The sequence below is a fragment of the Ambystoma mexicanum genome, chromosome 7p (genome assembly GCF_040938575.1).
Source record: "Ambystoma mexicanum isolate Mex_15411 chromosome 7p, UKY_AmexF1_1, whole genome shotgun sequence".
Taxonomy (NCBI): Eukaryota; Metazoa; Chordata; class Amphibia; order Caudata; family Ambystomatidae; genus Ambystoma; species Ambystoma mexicanum.
In genome coordinates, this window is record NC_090939.1 from 250,171,036 (window position 1) to 250,189,128 (window position 18,093).

The 18,093-nt window shown below is 47.3% G+C and overlaps 1 protein-coding gene across 4 annotated transcripts in view; it reads right to left on the bottom strand.

The window, feature by feature from the left end:
* Nucleotides 1–18,093, bottom strand: part of ITSN1 (intersectin 1) — a 3,188,156-nt gene that overhangs the window by 1,809,609 nt on the left and 1,360,454 nt on the right. For all 4 annotated transcript variants that reach the window (XM_069636218.1, XM_069636217.1, XM_069636220.1 and 1 more), the window contains exon 15: nt 11,450–11,599. In XM_069636218.1, the coding sequence (XP_069492319.1) occupies nt 11,450–11,599 (150 nt within the window). The remainder of the gene's footprint in view (nt 1–11,449; nt 11,600–18,093) is intronic.

Genomic DNA, 18,093 nt, shown 5'->3' on the forward strand with positions numbered 1-18,093 from the left:
CCATCAAATAATACTAACGCAGTCCTAGTGGTGTCTTGTCAAAATAAAAGGGCCTATGCTAATAAAACCCATTTCCAATCCTTACTTCTAAATGTCAGGATAGTTGGCCCGTTAGCTTTCCTTCCCCCACATTTTCAGCACGCGCAAAGACAGCACACTCAAGCTTAGCACAAAGTCTGGCTTTTCCAGCATGAAAATGCAGTTCAAAAACTCAGTATTAGGACCTTCTGTGTCAAAGTCTCTTTGCCATTCAAAGTCTATTATTTCAGAGGGCCTGAAGCGAAAAACATTCAAAGTTGCTTTCTCCCCAGAAACTGTCAATTGGTCTCCATCCGCCAAGCTCGGATCAAATTTATCTCCATTTCCAAACGTTCTTTACTGTATCAAAATCAAAGACTTTCGACTGTGCACAGGATTTTGCTTGATCCGTCGCGGGACCATTTTGATTCACAATTCTTTGTTTTATTCTTAATATAACCCTTTAACTTGCTTAATCTAAGTCAGGTGTGAATGTCGGTCAGTAATTGCCTGGCCATTGTATTGGGACACATAAGGTATACTGCTCGGGTGTTAGTCTGTTTTCACCCAGAGCGGGCTGTCCTTGTGAATGTGTGTGTAGGAAAAGGATGCAAGGGGGTAGAGTTCCTATGTATCCTATCTTGTAGGATGGGGTAAAGGTGTTACAGGGAAGGGGATACTGCGTCCTGCTATCCGGTGCTACACTCCCACTCCAGAACACCCCTCACTCAGGTGATCCTCGCGCACTAGTCCACCCCCAGGAACTGGATACAAAAGTGATGGCCGTGTCCGGGCCACCTGGATGACAGATCCCCGGGGACTAGTGGGTGAGACACCACCATGTTTCTCACAGGGGTCAAAAACATCTGGGCCCAACCAGAAAAACTGTACCTAGCCCTTGGGCTGGATGTAACTGGGACTGGATCACACACAGAAAAGTGTGAAAAGTTCAGCCAGGTAACTGAGGTCTGCCACAGGGATAACACCTGACTTGTGGTTAGGAATTGGCTCAACTCAAATTGTGGCCCAATCAGCCACCTCAGCTACAATGCCTTAAGCTAGGAAGAGGCATGGTGTTCGTGTACAGACCTTCTAGAATGTGCCTAAGGCTGACTGGGAAGCGGCCTGGTGGCCAGTTGATGAGAAAAGGAAATTAAAGTTGGGAGATGGACTTGGACAGCATGTTGCAGATTACTGTGATCCCAAATGCCACAAACCGTGGCAAGCTCTTCAGGAATGGCTTGGTATGGACAACAGTCCTTCAGTACTCACATGGCATCCAGAGTGAAGGGAGCGCTCAATAGGCATGGAAAGAAAATCCGTTTGGAAAGGTATTCATTTTGCACGTTTCCCTCCATCGATTTCTATTTTTGCTATTTCTTATTGAAGTTATTGCACATTCATAAAAATCTACTTGGGGTATGGATACATAGAATAACACAGGACACCCTTTCCTTTTGCTTGTTTTGAACCGGGTCCTGATTTTTGAGAGGTCAGTAAAGCCTCCTGCTTTACTTCCCTTGCCAGATTGGCTCATTCCAATGGGGAAAGTGACTAGGTCCCAAGACTAACAATTCTTGTATTGTTATAATTGCACACATCACCTTACAGTCAAGTGCAGTTAGGATACGTTGGATTCTTATATCTTTTTATAGAATGTCTTGGTTGGTTTTAAAATGTGACTAATACAGGCTGATGGCAGCTATGATTTATTTAGATTTTTCTCAGTTATTTTACTAATGCATTTTGCATTTATCACAAATGGCTATTAAAAAGGTGGCTTCTCAGGTCAGGCAATGCCTTACATGGAAATCTTTCCTGGGGAAAGCTGTGGCTTTCGCAGGCTAAGTGGCAATGTATTTGTGTGCCAGAGGAGGGGGCTAAGACGGCCTCAGTCTGTCTGGTCCCATTCCATATCCTCTGGTGCCCGAAAGTCTGTTGCTGGATGGATGTGATGAACAGTGGTTGTCCGTGATTGGACAACCCTGGGCTGTTTGAATGTTGCAGATCCTTACAATTGGTGGGCTTGCTCCTAGCCTAATTCTTGGATAAAAGGAGGGCTCCTACAACTGTATATCAGATTGTTGTTGGAACCAAGAATTATACGAAGAACAGCAGCCCATTGACGATCATAAAACAACCCATGCAGATGACCGGAATCGAGTCCAGTGTTGTCCTGTAAAGCCCTGCTCCTCTGCCCAAATTTCAAGAAGGCCTAAATTGGTGCATCAACCCCTGGACAGGTGGGAGCAACCAGTCTTCACTCCTGACCAAGGATCCGTAATTGCTGAGAATTCGGAAGTGGCCCTGGACCAACCAGTGGACTGACCTGGTCTACCTCGATCTAGCAGTTGCCGAGACGAGCCTTGAAACTTTGCTGAACTTCAGATTGTGACACAAGTCACCTGCTCTGGCATTTTCACACCTTCACTCCAAGGAAAGCTTTGCTGGGCCTACTCCCTTATTTGTTGTCTGACCATGGAGACTCCCATTACAATACTCCTTCAAACCTGTGAAGTGTCCTGATCGGTTCTGCGCCGCATAGGTCTTCATATTTCCCCGTTTTGGGTATTCTACTGGAAACAGTGTGGAACTGTTTCCTGTGTACCACGACCGACCGAAAGTAAATCCTGACGCCGAAGGTGACACCTGCACCCATGACCCCCCCCGCCCCTTCTTTGACCGGATTACTTGAAGATTGGGTGACCGGATTAGGTGCAGAAGATTGGGTCACCAATGAAAACCGGAACATCTGTAGTGGTCTGTGGAAGAATCAGAGTCACGTGGTAATTTCACATACCTGTTTCTGTCCCTCCTCCACCGTCCTCCATAGGATTACAACAGGCAAACAGTCCTGGCCCTAACTCGAATGGCTCAGGGGACCCCAGAGGATGTGTCTGGGGTCCCATGTACCAAGACCCTTACGCAGGACAGCGGCCATTGATATACCGCAGGAGACAACCATACATGAGGCGGTAGATTCCCAAGATACTTTATCCATCTTTAATTTAGCATGGATACCCTTCACTGATGCAGAAAAGTTGATACCCTCCAAAGGCCTGTCCTAAGTGCATACGCATCCCACAGATTAGTTTAAAATCGAATCTGAATTTAGGTGGCTCTTCAGAACAATCAGATTAAAGGCTTTCTCTCCAAATGAGACATGGATGAGGAATTGGAGGACACAGGTCTCATACCGAAATCTACTTTCACAGCCACTGAGGGCCGAACTCTCAAGAAGCTACTCATGTTTGAAGAATGTGCTTTGAATGACACCGAACCCAGGGAATGAACAGATCTGCAAGAAAATCTTACCAATGCGGAGAGGGCAGAACTAAAATCACTAAGTACCAACAAGGATATTATCAAGCCTGCAGACAAGCGGGTAAGAATAGTCATGCAAAGTCGGGACCAATATTTGAATATGGTCCTTGAGTTGCTTGGGAATGTGGAACGAAATGGAGATCCCACAGGAGCAATAAAACAGTACATTTTGGGAGATAACAATGTTTAATCTCCAGAGAGATTGGATCACTAGCAAGAAACATGAATTCCTGAATACATAACAAGGTAGAATACCAATACTTTATGCAATCCCCAAGAATCAAGATACACCTCCAGGCTGTCCCACTGGTTACGGCTGTGGATCTGTACTTAAGCCCATTAACAAATGTTTCCACTTATTCCTCAAACCGATTCGCACTAGATGTGAATGCTATTTACGAGATACACCGGCTGCCATTCAATGCTTGGAGGATGAAACATTCAATCCAGAAAATTAGATCTTGGTTAGCATGGAGATCAAAGCATTGTACACAAACGTCCCGCAGCATCATGCGATTGAATGTGCAAGAGCGTCTTTGACTATGCACAACTTATAGCATACGCCAAGTTGAATTCATTATGGACCTCATGTCGAAAGCGCTCCCTCGGAACGACTTCAGTTTCGACAGAACATTTGATTAACAAGTGTGCGGAACCCAATGGGTGTTGCTTTTGCGCCAGGTTTGGCATGCATATGCATACACATATATGCATATATATATATATATATATACACACACACACACACACACACACCGACACACACACACACACACACACACACACACACATAGGAAACATTCACCGTAATTGTATTTCAGATGCTTGTATCTGCTTAGATTCACATGCTCTGCATAGTCAGACATCTAGTGGGTAGTCGTAGAGTATTACAAGATGGTTTTTGGAAAGTTCAAAATGGACGTCAACAGGGCGTGTTAGTAATACTATCCTTAGTGTGGTGTGTACTGTACCCATGGTCCTTCACGCTTCGAGGTCCCTCAGATTGTTTCTGACATGAGGTTGCATGAAGTGTAGCGCAAGAACGATGTGATAAAGCAGAGCTTGAAAAACCATAAAACATCTACGCACCTTCGACTCCAGTAGGCGAGGAAGAGTGGACGCATATGAATCTAAGCAGATACAAACATCAGAAATCCGATTACGGTGATTACTTCTGAGGCTTGTGGATCTGCTTAGATCACATGCTCTGCATAGATTAGTGAGCAGTATCTGGAGGAGGAGGGACGTGAGAAGGTACACCGGCAAATAGATGTTTTAGTACCACTTATCCCATCTATGAATCTCTTTTAGAGTGCGTGTCAATACAATAATGCTGTGTGAAAGTATGAATGGAACTCCATGCAGCATCTTTGCAAATAAGTGGCCAAATTCTATGACTTCAGGAGCCAAGCTGCCAAGTTCATAGAATGAGGGAGAGGGTAGAGCGAAGCTCCCTTTTGTTGTGTTAGCATGTTGTATGGGCACGGGAGCTTGATTGGGTCGCATATCGCCAGTTTGAGCAGAAGCGGAAACCAAGATTGTCTCGCCCACATAGGAACAACCAGGATTAGAGTTCATTATTCCTGGTGCATCTTGTGCACTATTTTGCTCAGGAGTGGTGTCAGTGGGGTGTGGGGGGGGGGGAGCATAAGCAGATATTTCCCTGACCAGTTCATCCACAGGGCCTTCCCCTTGGACCCTGGTTGGGGAAAGCGGGACGCAAAGTCTGGGCAGTGCGCGTTTAGGTTTGTAGCGAACAAGTCTATTGGGGGTGACCCCATTGTGAGAATATTCCGTCTAGGATATCTTTGTCGAGTTGGCACTCATGTTCTTATGGCAGAGGGTATCTGCTTAAAGTGTCTACCAGAGAGTGTAGTTCCCCCGGAACATGTTGAGAGGTTAGGAACATGTTACACTTGAGTGCCCACTTCCATATTTTTTGGGATAGCTTGGACGTAGCACGTGTCCACTGACCGTGGGCTGTGTGGTGAAGGAAGTGAGCTCCCCCACCAGTCCGGCGAGTGAGGCGGCTGTAGTTAGCACTGCTTGTGCTGGTGGAACGCAGAAGCACCAGTGAAGAGCCTGTACCAGGGTTAGTGAAACAACCACTAGATTGTCCCACTGACCGCTTGCCTGAGACCATCGTTTCGCTAACCATTTCTGCATTGGGCACATGCGCCGGCACGCGTGTGGAACCAAGTGAATGCATGAGGCCATCATCCCGAGCAACCGCATTACTTTGCGTACAATTATCTGGCGACCAGCCTTCTAGTGAGGTACTTGCAACAGCACATATTTCCTGTGCGCAGGGAGCATTGAAAAATGAAAGTTTGCATTTTTCATATCCAATGTTGCCATGTAGTACCCCCGCTTCAAGAGGGGGATTACTTCTCGAAGTGTGGTCATGTGAAACGTTTGCTCTTTGACATATGTTTGACATATTTGTTCGCAGGGCGCAGATCTAGTACTGGGCGCATGGAAAAGGTCTTTCTTTGCCTTCACACGTCCAATAGAACTGTGCAGCCTACATTGTTGATCTGTCAGCAAGGGTATTTCCCCATGCAACATCTCCGTTTGAGTGGCAGCACATTTGACCACCACTATTTCACGGGGCAACACTAATGAAAAGGAAAATCTACATATTGGGCATTCTTGATCGATGTAGCCGATGCAGACAAGATGCTCCTTTTGCTGCAGAGCATGAACACCACCAGATTTAGAGTTGCACCACTAAACATAGCTACACGTTTCCCCAAAGCGAAGATGCACACTCTTGTTACCTCGAGGAGATGTGCGCTCTCAATTACTTTAAGTACAGCACTTACCACATACCCAGACTTCAATTTTCCTTTTTCATTTATCAGACATGACCTATCCATATAATCTTCCTCTGTTGGGTTTTGTAATGGGGGTTCAAACACATCTTCCTGTGGTTTATTAGTAAGAGCCAATGTTACCAAAAATATGATAATGGGCCTCCCCACCTGACTGGCTTGGTAGCAGCAAGGCAGGATTCAAAAATAAAGTTTGTGTTAAAGGCCATATTTGATAAGATATTAAGCAGACCAATGTGTTTTCATTTTTAAAAGCAATGTAGTAACTGCATGGGGCAGTGTTACAATGAGGTGCAAGCCTAAAATAAAGTTCTCCAAGGATTGTACAGCTAAAGCATCCATTGCAACTGACTGCAAAAAAAGGCAGCAGTCTAGCTGCAACTGGGACCAATGCAGTATTATAATATGCAATCGGGTGGTGCCCGTCACAGTGTTTGTGCAAGAACTGCCTGCATAGCCCCATTTTTAATGGTATTATAAAACAATGTAATGAAAAAGTGGTCTTGTATAGCGCCTGTCTGCCACTATTTGTGGACTGGCTGTGCTTGGCTCTCAAAAGAAAAAAGCGGGGTATACATTAGAGGGATAGAGTGGAAGGAAAATCTGAAACCTGTTCTGTTGATTGTGACTGCAGTCTTTAATTTCTCAAATGAAAACGATGACTGAAGATTCCCAGGCAGACTGGAATATTCAAACAGCATGTGAATCTATGAAAGATCCAATGCTGGAGAACCAGGCCTTTTCCCGCTATGCATCTTCTCCTGAAAACAAGATCCCAATACACATAAGACTGCCAATCTTCCACCCTACCCTTCAGGAAGCACCTATAGAACCCACACTTCAAACAGTTCACTCAACTCAACCCTATTATCACCCTCTAGAGTTGCCCCAATCCCCAGTACCCCTTAACCCAGCTCAGCCTCACTGCTACCCCCTGCAGCCTACCTGCACTCCCTGCCCCCAGGTGTGTACATCACCGTTGCTTCCCAGCTGGGTTGGAGCATTATTAATCTCATACAAACATATATACATACAAGGATTACTGCTCCCATCTCCTCACCTGAACATCAGAAACTTTTTGGCAGTCCACTTATCAAAATAACTAAGGTATTTACTTTGCTTGCCTTTAATGTAATAAGACTTTATCTGGAACTATGACACAGGTTTATATTACAGAGGTTGCAAAGCAAAGAACAGAATATTCTGCCGTCATCAGCAGCGACTTGAAGGTCTACCATAATCATTCAGCCCAACAGATGGGACAAGCTAGTGTGTCTAACATTGTTTGACACATATTAACACAAGCATTGTGTAAAATAATGGTGAATGGTGTTAAACCCAGTAAAAGGGTAGCCTAAATATGTAATTCTATGCAAATGAAAACGCTCTTTGTATTGAGGAAAAAGGTGACTCAATGGATAAAGCAGAACTGAGTGTTAAGTGCCTTTTATCTTCATAAACTATTGAAAGACACCCATTTAACATCAATTTACAATTGATCATGACATTCTCTTGTGCCGCCTAGAAGAGGCAGGTATCTCTGATTCTGCTTACCTGGTTCTCTTCATTTCTTACAGATCATGCGTAAACAGTATCTTTGTTCCAGTCCATCTGTTCCCTCTACTTTTTTCATGTGGTGTTCCTCAGGGTTTCTCTTGGTCTCGATTGCTTTTTAATTGATCTCTGTCCTTTGACCGATCTCATTTCTGCTTATGGGGTGCATTTCTACATTTATGCAGACGAGACAGTTACTGATTTGTCATGACTTGCTAAACAACTGAGCACCCATCTAAACTGAAAAGCTGCCTGTCTGCAACTGGGGACTGGATGGCAAAAAACGGGGTGAAGCTGAATAGGGAGAAAACCGAGTTCCTGATGATTGGTTTGCCCAACTCTAATACACTCTGGAGTACTGAGAGCTGGCCTGACTCCCCAGGACCCAGTTCTGTCCCCAGAAACTCAGTAAAAAGCCTGGCGGTGAAAGTTCTGCCTTCTGGCTCCAGAGAATCCCAAATTGCCCTAGTATGTAATGCTGGTTTTACTAAACTCAAAGATCTCAGGAAAGTTCTGCCTCATCTCCAGACTGAATTTCGGATGAAGGTAGTGACTTTTTCCATCATGCGATCACTAGACTATTTGTAATAGTATCTATCTCAGCCCAATCGGCATACCTGTTCCAGCGTTTACAAATTCTCCAAAACTCTGCAGCTGTCATGATGCCTACCCCCGGAGCACCAGGCCAGGCCCAGCACCCCCGGGAGCAGGTATCACGCCCCCGGGTAAAAGCCCAGCAGCCCTTTATAGGGGCTCTTTGGACTCTGTCCTGGCGCCGTTGGCGCCAGGCTCATGTTGGACATCAGTCCTGGTGCCATAAGCGCCAGGCTCATAAGGGGAAGTGTTTGGTGCACTTACCTGAAGCAGACCATGCTGCACACTCACCTGATGCAGACCATGCTGCATGAAGAATCAAGCCAAATGAGGCTTAGGAGGAACTATTTTTCTGATGGAACTATTTTGTTACTTGGGTGGGGCTGTGGAAGAATACTCACCTGGAACTTCTTCCAAAGCTATTTAAGCCACGCCCGGACAGCCACACGTGCTTCGCGTTGTTCTGCATCCCAGCAGCTGAACGCTCACCGTGTCTGCTCCTGCACCTGGACTCCTGCCCCGCCCGCCTCGAACCTGGAACACCTGTAAGGGAATAAGAGAAGAGAAAGGTGAAAACCAAGAACTTATTCAACCTTCTTACCTCCTTCCGGAATCTTCACGCCAGCATTCCTGAAAGAAAACTTCCATTTAAAAGCACTGCGTTGCTCGCTGCACCGCCGCGCTTCACTCACCTGTTCCCGAGACGCCGCCCGGCTCCATCGCGACTCTCAGCACCGGTCGCCACATCTCTGCACCTAGGGGAAAGAAGAAGAGAAAAGGTGAGCAAGGGAACACAAGAGGAAAGCCGAATTTTCAGCCATATTACTTACCGGCTTTACTTGGTGAACCATTCCACATCTCGGGTCATCGCCGCATCTTTGGCAGGTACCGCACCCCGACCCCTATGGGGAAAGGACAAAAGACATTACTGGGGAATTATAAAGACATTTAGACGGGTCACCCTCATCACTAACACTAACTCACCTGATTTTACCACTGGCAATTTAACCCCTCCACGCATCGCCTTTGTTCTGCACCTGAAATAAAGGACAGAAAAGACAACATAAAAGGAGGCTCACACTTGAACTTTGGCATCTTCATACTTACGGCGTATTGCTCAGAAAAGTCAAGTGGATGTGCCAGCGCCATTCTGAAAACCAGTGAAGTAACTGGACGAACGCGCGCCCCTGCACCAGAAGCAGGATGAAGAGTTCATCCTTCCAAACCATAAGGTGAGCTTAAACCGGGGGTTTTGGAGGAATCAGAGAAGAACGAAGGGGCTAAGGGGGGAGCAAGCACACTATTCGGCAGACAGTCAATCCCCTTTCTCATCTGCAGAAGGATAATCCTACGGGCCCGACAAGCAAGATTTGGGGGTCCTGTTCAATCGGTGGTCCAAATTCTGCGCATCACGCTTGAAGAGGCCACAGCAACCCAGACCAGACCAGCGCCTCCGTGGGAGCCAGGTGAGCGTTACAGCAGCCCGCCTTGCTTTGGATGCACCTAGACTTGCCCACACGCAGTCTTTACAGCGTCAGCTCCACTGGTTGCCAGTGAGCGCTCAAATTCATTTAAACATTCTATGTATTAAGGCATAGAGCAATCTACAAGACGGGGCCAAGTATGTACAATCTAGATTGGTCCGCATCATCCTACGGTTGCGCTCAGCCTCGTAAATAATAAAAAATCCCACATTATCATAGGGTTCATTTTGGAGGGCGCTCCTATTCTTTGCATGCTCCTACCTTGTAGAACGACCTCCATCTCTGTGAGGTGGCTGACCATCTTCAGTTTCGCAAGGCCCTAAAAACACATTTATTGTAACTTACTCAGCTTGTCCCTTCTGTTCCCAGGTTTACCTGTGCTCTATAGCACCTAGATGCCTTTTGGCCTTAGTGGCGCTCTATACATTTGTATACATATATATACACACGTTTGTAAAGGAAGCATTGACGTGTATTGATGTCAGGTGACAAGCCCAGCGTTTCAGGGATTACAGTCAGGAATGCTGTGAGAGGCCTCCCTGATGCAGCGTATGTGCTACTAGAGGATGCATGGTCCACAGTGCCCAAGTTAAGCCACTGTGCGTGGTTCTTCCTGGTGCCTCACCCCCCGAGTGGCGGCCACCTTGTGTTTGTAAATGCCCATCTCGGTCAGCACCCCCCCCATTGTTGTGGCGTATCACATGGTGGCCATCTTACATAGTGTGCGCAGTATTTAAGGTGTTATCCCATTGAACATGAACATGAACATTGATCTGCAACTGTTTGATTGTCTGGCCTTTGATGCTCTGATCTAATTTCTGACCCCCCCCTTCCCTGACCTTAGATTGTTCTTTTGACCGTCTTGTGGATGGTCACCTATATTGTTGCCTTGAACCACGACCTTGGATTTTATGTCAAGACCAGAGGCTCATATTAATACTTTAAGCGTCTTTCATGGAATATTTTATTTACTTTGCTAAACATTAGTATGGAAAATCTATTGTGCAGCTATCAACCCTCAGTATTGCAATTCACAGGTTATTGCCTGAACTACAATTTCTTCGTCCTCCACCCCTATTCTTGCATCCTCATGCTCTTGGGTCTGTTAACACTTCCTGGGCTGTATCTTGCACCGTGGTGCCATCAGGCATGTGAACAAATCTCCCATGTCCTATGCTGTTGGGTTTTGGACCCAGTAAGTACCTCCTTCTCCCCGACTTGTTGGCCTCACCAGCACGCAGACTCACCTTCCAACTGGTCCCTCTTGCCTTCCAGACTAAAGCTTCAGGGGTTCATGATAGTCAAGGGTTGGAAAGAAGAGCATCTCTGAAAATAAACATGGTTTATGAGCCTAACTTTCTAGATCTCATCTTCCAGCACATAAGATTACAACGTATAACCTATTTTTCTGCACCTGCCAACCCTTCCTTCCGATCCTTTCTCACAATACTCATTCCTAAATAAGAGAATCTTGCATATGTTGGGTCGGGACTGTCTTCTTGCAATTGGCCCAGCTATTGACAATTTCGCACAATAAAAACAAATAAAAACAAGATTGCATACATTACCAACCCATAGCGGTTGAAATTTTGGAGACAATTTCAACATTCATTACAGGAAGCATTTTCATCACTCTCATACCAGTGCTTCCAGCTCAAACTCAAGAGTTTTCTTTTTTGCTTTCAAGACAACAATGTCCTCCTGTTCCTTGTTTCTTTGATTTAAAAGTTCTTGACGTCGATTGCGCTCCCATTCAAGCTGTCTGTGCCTTTCAAGCTCCCTTTTTGCAGCCTATATTGTGGGAATAAACATTTATTACGTTTACTAAAACTGTTAATCTTCAGCACCTACTAAAAGCAAAGTCCCAGATAAACTCAAATTCTTGCACAAGATGTTCTTGCATCTCTACCACAAATACCCTGTTGCTGCTGGAAACACAAGAAATGCACCAGAAACATGCATGCAGAACAGCAGAGTCACTGAAGGAGCCACTTACCTGGCATAGTAACATTTGATTAGAGTAGTTCAGCCCATAACACATCAAAACAGCACATGGCTTTTACAATATCTTTCCCAATTGCACAACTGGATATTTTATGGTATATAGAAGAACACATCAATATTATGTATTTGCAAAGAAGCTTAAATATCAGTCATATGTCATACACTTTACAACGCCGGATGCTATGACTTCGCTAGGTGTTGCCACTTTTCCCAGGGGAATGGGGGACGGCAGGGTGGGGGCAGAGGGTGGGGGAGACCTTCCTCATGAGGCCAGGGAGGTGAGGCCGCTACCCAATAATCCCTCTACGGGTGTTCTAATGCGGTAGGACCTTGTGGGGAGAGACTTCCCTATTAGGTATGAGGACTACCACCTGGGTGATAGGTGGCACAACACCCAAACATGCTTGCAACCTCTATTACCCTTACATACCTCCAACTCTGACTGATACATCCATGTGCTATTGTAACAGGTCAGTTTCACCAAGACGAAAATCCTCAGACAAAGATTACTCCCAATGCAAGTACTGGGATGAGATGGCCCTTATGAGTCATGAAGAGTGGCCCTGGGTACTGAAAAACCATTCTAGTAATCCGCAATGAACTGTTAACTCGACTAACATTAACATAAGGAGGACTGGACAAGAGAAAAAGGGAGCAGCACTTGAGACACCTCAGCCGGGGAAAAGGAAAGGAGACAGAGAATGCACTGTAGAAGCTCAAGGCCTTCATCTGCTGGAGACGGGAAGGTGGCGGCAGGAATCCATGGCCCGGTGGTGTGTAGATGGTCGAGAATGTTGTCAGAAGCTGGGAAGCGGTGGTGCTACCTCTGAAAGTGGACGGTGCAGTCCTGCAATAGCGCCTACATCGCCGACCCAGCGAAAAATAACGACACGTGGAGCAAGGAAAAACCGGCAGAGTTTATGGGAGCCAGTGAAGGTAACGGGTGGAACACAGGTACCGGTCGGGGTATAAAGTTGGTGAATTAAATTATAAGTTACTCACCGTAGTGACTACCGTACTCCATAAGTCCCCTTTCCTCCATACTGTATGGGCGTCCCTTCCAAGGGATGGGAAACGGAACCTTTTTCACCAGAAAAAAACCTTTTTCCCCTTTAACGTTAGAGGGGCGCAGCCCAGGGAGCATGCGCTGCTCTGACTCCGTCGTACAGCGTCACACCTCAGTCCCCATTGACGCAGCACCACCCTCGTCTCGTGAAAAGTCAGGTAAGGTTGCTTGCATGACAGGCCCTGGATCTCACCTACTCGCCTCGCAGAGGTGATGTCCACGAGGAAAGCTGTCTTCCACAACAGAAACTTAAGCAAAGATGAATGCATAGGTTCGAATGGGGTCCCCCCCATGAACCTAGTCATCACCACATTGAGCTCCCACACCGGGGCCGGAGCCTTAACAGGCATGAACAAACAAATCAGTCCCTTGATTAACTCCTTGACCAGACTGTGCGACCACAGAGCAAACCGCCCCGGAGATTTGGTGTTGCAAGAAATAGCCGCCAGATGAATCTTGGAGGCATGAGCCAGCCCCGATTTAGCCAATGACAGTAGATATGGCAGTACTTGAGGAGCCATGACTCACAGAAGAATGATCTTCTGTGAAGGCACCAAATGGTAAAGCGCTTCCATTTGTGTCCGTAGCACTTTAAGGTAGACGACGCCCTGGCCTTGGCGAGAATCTATTTGCACTCTGCCGGAAGATGATAGCCACCAAATTCTAACACTGTAGGAGCCAGGCCTTCAGGTTCAGCAACCCTGGGTTGTGGTGCAGGATTGCACCTCCTTCCCTGGCAAGAAGATCTGCGACCACTGGCAGCTTGACTGAGGGGCCGCCGACATGCTGAGAAGGTCTGGGTACCAGATCTGGCTCGGCCACGCTGGTGCGATGAGGATCATCCTGCACTGGTACCGTCTGAGTTGTTTGATGACTCGAAGAAGCAATGGCAACGGAGGGAATGCATGCAGAAACAGGCCTTCCCAGGGCTGGGGGAACCTGCTGGTGAAACTCTGGCACTAGGTGTTCGTCACAGTCGCAAACAATCGATCTGCGGACAGCCCCATAAGAGGAAAAGGTTGTCCACCTGGTCCTGCCGAAGCTCCCACCCGTGGCAAGATCACAGCTCCCTGCTGAGAGTCGGCAATGGTGTTCTTTACACCTGTCAGGTGGAACAGAATGAGGTTCATCCCCTGGGTGACAGCCCAGTGCCATAAATCCTGGGCCTCTTTGGAGAACACTGGGGGATCTGTTGCCCCCCCCCATTTCCGGATTTAAAACATTGTGGTGGAATTGTCAGTGAAGACCCTCACCCACCTTGCCCTTGAGGGATGGCAGGAACGACTTGAGGGCCCAAAACGCCACCCGTAGCTCAAGGACGTTTATGTGTAACATCTTCTCCTCCGGTAGCCACAGGCCTCTCGCGTGAAGACCTCCGGTGTGGGCTCCCCATCCTTCGGGGAAGCGTCTGTCGTGACCGTCTCCTGGTACGGGGGCTCTGGAAATCCATGCCCCCAGTGATATTGGATCACACGCCCCACCACCTTCCCGCCCGACAAAACTACTCGTAGAGCATGATCCTGTCCTGGAAGCCTCCAGGACCGTGATCCAACGGGTGTCTAAAAAAATCCTGTAGAGGGCGCATCCGCAACCTGCAGAACTGGATCGGATATATGCATGACGATGACATGCCAAGTAGAGACTTGTTAGTCCTCACTGTGGCGACTGAGTGCCAACAGCCATAGCATTTTGCTCAGAATGGCCGATAGCCTCTCCTCAGACGGTGACGCCAGGCAGGCCACCATTAACAGAGTACCCCAGTTCCGTCAGCAGCCGGACGGTCCTCACTGTGTGGTCGACAGCGATGTCCTTCTACCTGGACCGGATGAGCCAGTCATCCATGTAAGGTTACACATGGATCCCTTGCGGTTGTACATGGGCTGCCACCGGCGCCAGGCACTTGGTAAAGACTCTGGGCATCAACTTCAGTCTGAAGGGGAGAGCCTTGAACTGGTAATGCTTCCCTTGAAAGATGAAGGGCAGAAACTTGCGGTGTCCTTTGTGGATGGGGACGTGGAAGTATGCGTCCTCCATGTCAAAAGTCTCCCTCCTCCAGCTGGCCGAGCACGTGTTCAAGCATGACCATTCTGAACTTCTGGGACTTTATATATTTGTTTAGTCATTGTAGGTTGAGAATGGGCCTCCAGCCCCTTGTCTTCTTTCGTACGAGGAAGTACCTTGAGTATACTCCGGAGACCCGGTACTGCTTTGGAACTAGCTCCATCTCCCTTTCCTTTAACATGGCCCGAACCTCCAGCATCAGCTGAGGGACGTTGTCTTCCTGCCGGGCCACCGGTGGTATTTGGGGACACTTTTGTTGGAACTCTAGTGTGTTTCTGTGGGTGAGAGCATCCAGCACCGAACAGTCGGTGGAGATGGTCTTCCACACGAAGTTCGCCAGCCGACCTCCCACCGGGGTGCATGGGTGGGGCCCGACGTTCTGGCCAGTTCATCCTTGCTTGGAGGTCCGCCCCGAAGGCCTCGGAACGGTCCCTGTTAGCTTCCTGGGTCGAGGAGCGAGAGGCTGCCATTAAGAGGAGGAGCCCCCCCCGAAACCCCTCGAAGACCGGCTAGACTTCCCTCCTGAGGAACGAAAGGACGGCTATCATTGTTGTAGCGTCCCTAGGGCACGTGCCATCTCTGCGTCCACCTTGATGGCCTGAAGGGATTCATCTAAAGCCTTTCCGAACATGTTCCCGTCAAAGGGCATGTCCAAAACCCTTATCTGGACCTCCGGCCTAAAGTTGGTGGCCTTGAGCCAGCCGCAAAGGCAGACACCATTTCCTATTTGGCAGAACCCTGCATCCACAATGTCCATGGCCACCGTGATGGCGTGATCCGACACCACCTCGCCGCCTTGAAGCATCTCCAAAGCCTCTACACACTTGTCGTTGGGGAGGAAGTCCAGGAGCGGGGCCAGGTTAAACCACAGCTCCCATTCGTATCTGGCCACGATGGCGCAGCCTTTGGCGGTCTTGACCCTTTACTTTTCCAGCCGGTCTCTCTTCGCTGGGCCTGTAGAGGAGTTCATCAGTGCCAGCCCTCCATCCCAAACATCGTCCAGGAGCGGGACCGAAAGTATGGTCTTCCTCTTTGCCTCCCAGTACCGATATAAGAAGCCTTCCTTCTTTTCCTCCGGCGTGAGCGGGAAAAGCTCTGATGCTCTGGCGATCATAGCATGGAAAGATCCTATGTCGTCCAGAGGACAGGCTCTGGGTGGAGGTGACAATAGGTTCCTCATCCCACCGTCATCCGTGCCAGTTGTTGCCATGTCAGACTCAGTCTTCCTTGGGGGTGAGAGGGAAAGGGTTGGTGGAGAGGGGGGCGATGGGTGATGTCATCTTTGATGTTATGGGTGTTAGTCTTAGCAGTGCACGGTGGTGGTTGTTTAGCTTACCACAACTGTCGAATTCTTTTTTTTTTTCGATTTTACCTGTAACCATAAAGTCCCTGTAACAACGTTTTTTCCATAGAATTTCAAAGATTTTGACTAGTGCAACTTAATCATAACGTCCCTTTAACACTGTTTTTTGTTGGTTTATTTCATAGGTTTTTACTAGGGCACTTTAACCATTACGTTCTTATATTATAGTTTTTTGATGAATAGTGATAGGGTTTCAGTTGCACAAGTGAACCATAGCGTCCCTGTAATAATGTGTCTTTCAGTGAATTGCATTCGTTTTTTACAGGATACACTTACTTTGTAAAGATGTACTTTACAACATACTGAAGCCTGTGACTGTATAGTAATAGGCACAGAGGTTGGGATCACAGCGTCCGTTTGTGCAGATCGGGTGGAGTCCAACGTGCCCAGAAAGGGAGGGGTGGTCATAAAAAAGTAATGACATGCAGCAAAGACAAAAGAACAAACAAACAGTAGCAAGTGCGTGAATGGGAAGGGAAAATGCTGTAGCTGTACAAAATCTGTACTTTTGCAACAAAGTGCACAAAGGCGTAGGGTATGCAACATAATAGAAAGCACCAGCAAGAGAAGTAACGTTTGCCTTCCTCAATGCTCCACAATCAAACAAAGAATGAAGAGGCAGAGGATCAAATGACAACTACCGAGAACAGAGCGCCAGATCAACGTGTTAAGTACACGAAAGTTTGTTGTAATTGAACAGGTCCGGTAGTGTGCAATAGTATGAAAGCATGATGTTTTCTGTTTGTGCGCAGCAATGGCTTCCACCCTAGAGTTGTTGGAGGAGAATTTTCCGCATGAAGAAAATGAGTGATGACGATAGGCCCATTGTTACCCGCCGCACTGTTAAAAGGGAAAGTGTTACGGCAAGGGCAAGCACCCTGGAATGGCTGGAGGAGAATTTTCCGCATGACCAGATGAGTGAGCATAGTAACCCCATAGGTAGGGAACGCGGTGGCAAGAAGAACACAATCACAATGTAAAACTTCGTCAATTAACCACATTTGTTGTCTTAACAGAACATACCGGAATGCAAAGCTGTACACCAGAAGCAGCACCTTTTCCACAGGAACATACGGCCACCGAAACTGAACTAAACGCTGGGCAAATGAAAGTTGACCGCTTGGATGCCAAAATAGAGCAGTTGCTCCTCGAATTTGCTGCCTTGAGAACGTTTGTAGAAGAACATATAAGGGGCAAAATAAGTTAACACTGCCCAACTTGCACATGTCCGCCTTCCCCATTCCCCAGCACCTCTTCCCCGCAAAATCAGTGTCATGAAACATGCTTTGATGAGAGCCCAATCCCTTCTTCCCCTCAGCAGCAGCTTGTTGAAATGGAAACATCCCCAGTATATGCATCTGTTTCTTGCCCCACCGCTTCCCTTTCAGATTAGTCACTATAAACGTGTGCCAATTAAGATTGAAATATTAATTTGTACAGATTGTGTATGTCCCTTTTGTTTAGTTTAACAAGGCCATTGTAAGTCAGAAGGGCATAGCACTACTGGGGATGAAGCAAGTGACAAAAATGGAGGAGGCAGACTACCGCCGCACCGGGCTGCCCTATGGGCAATCACAATACAAACATCCGTAGGACGCCACTACGGGCAGCATGTTTGCATGCACACATCCGTCTGTAAATAGTAACAGGAGCGTCTGTTTATCTGTAGCACAACTGTGCACATACGTATATCGTGCTTGGATGCCTGGTAACACTTTTCCTGGTGAACATAACCGAATAAACGTGGGGTATAGTTGTAGTAGCTGAAAGCGTGCACCCACGTTCTGCATT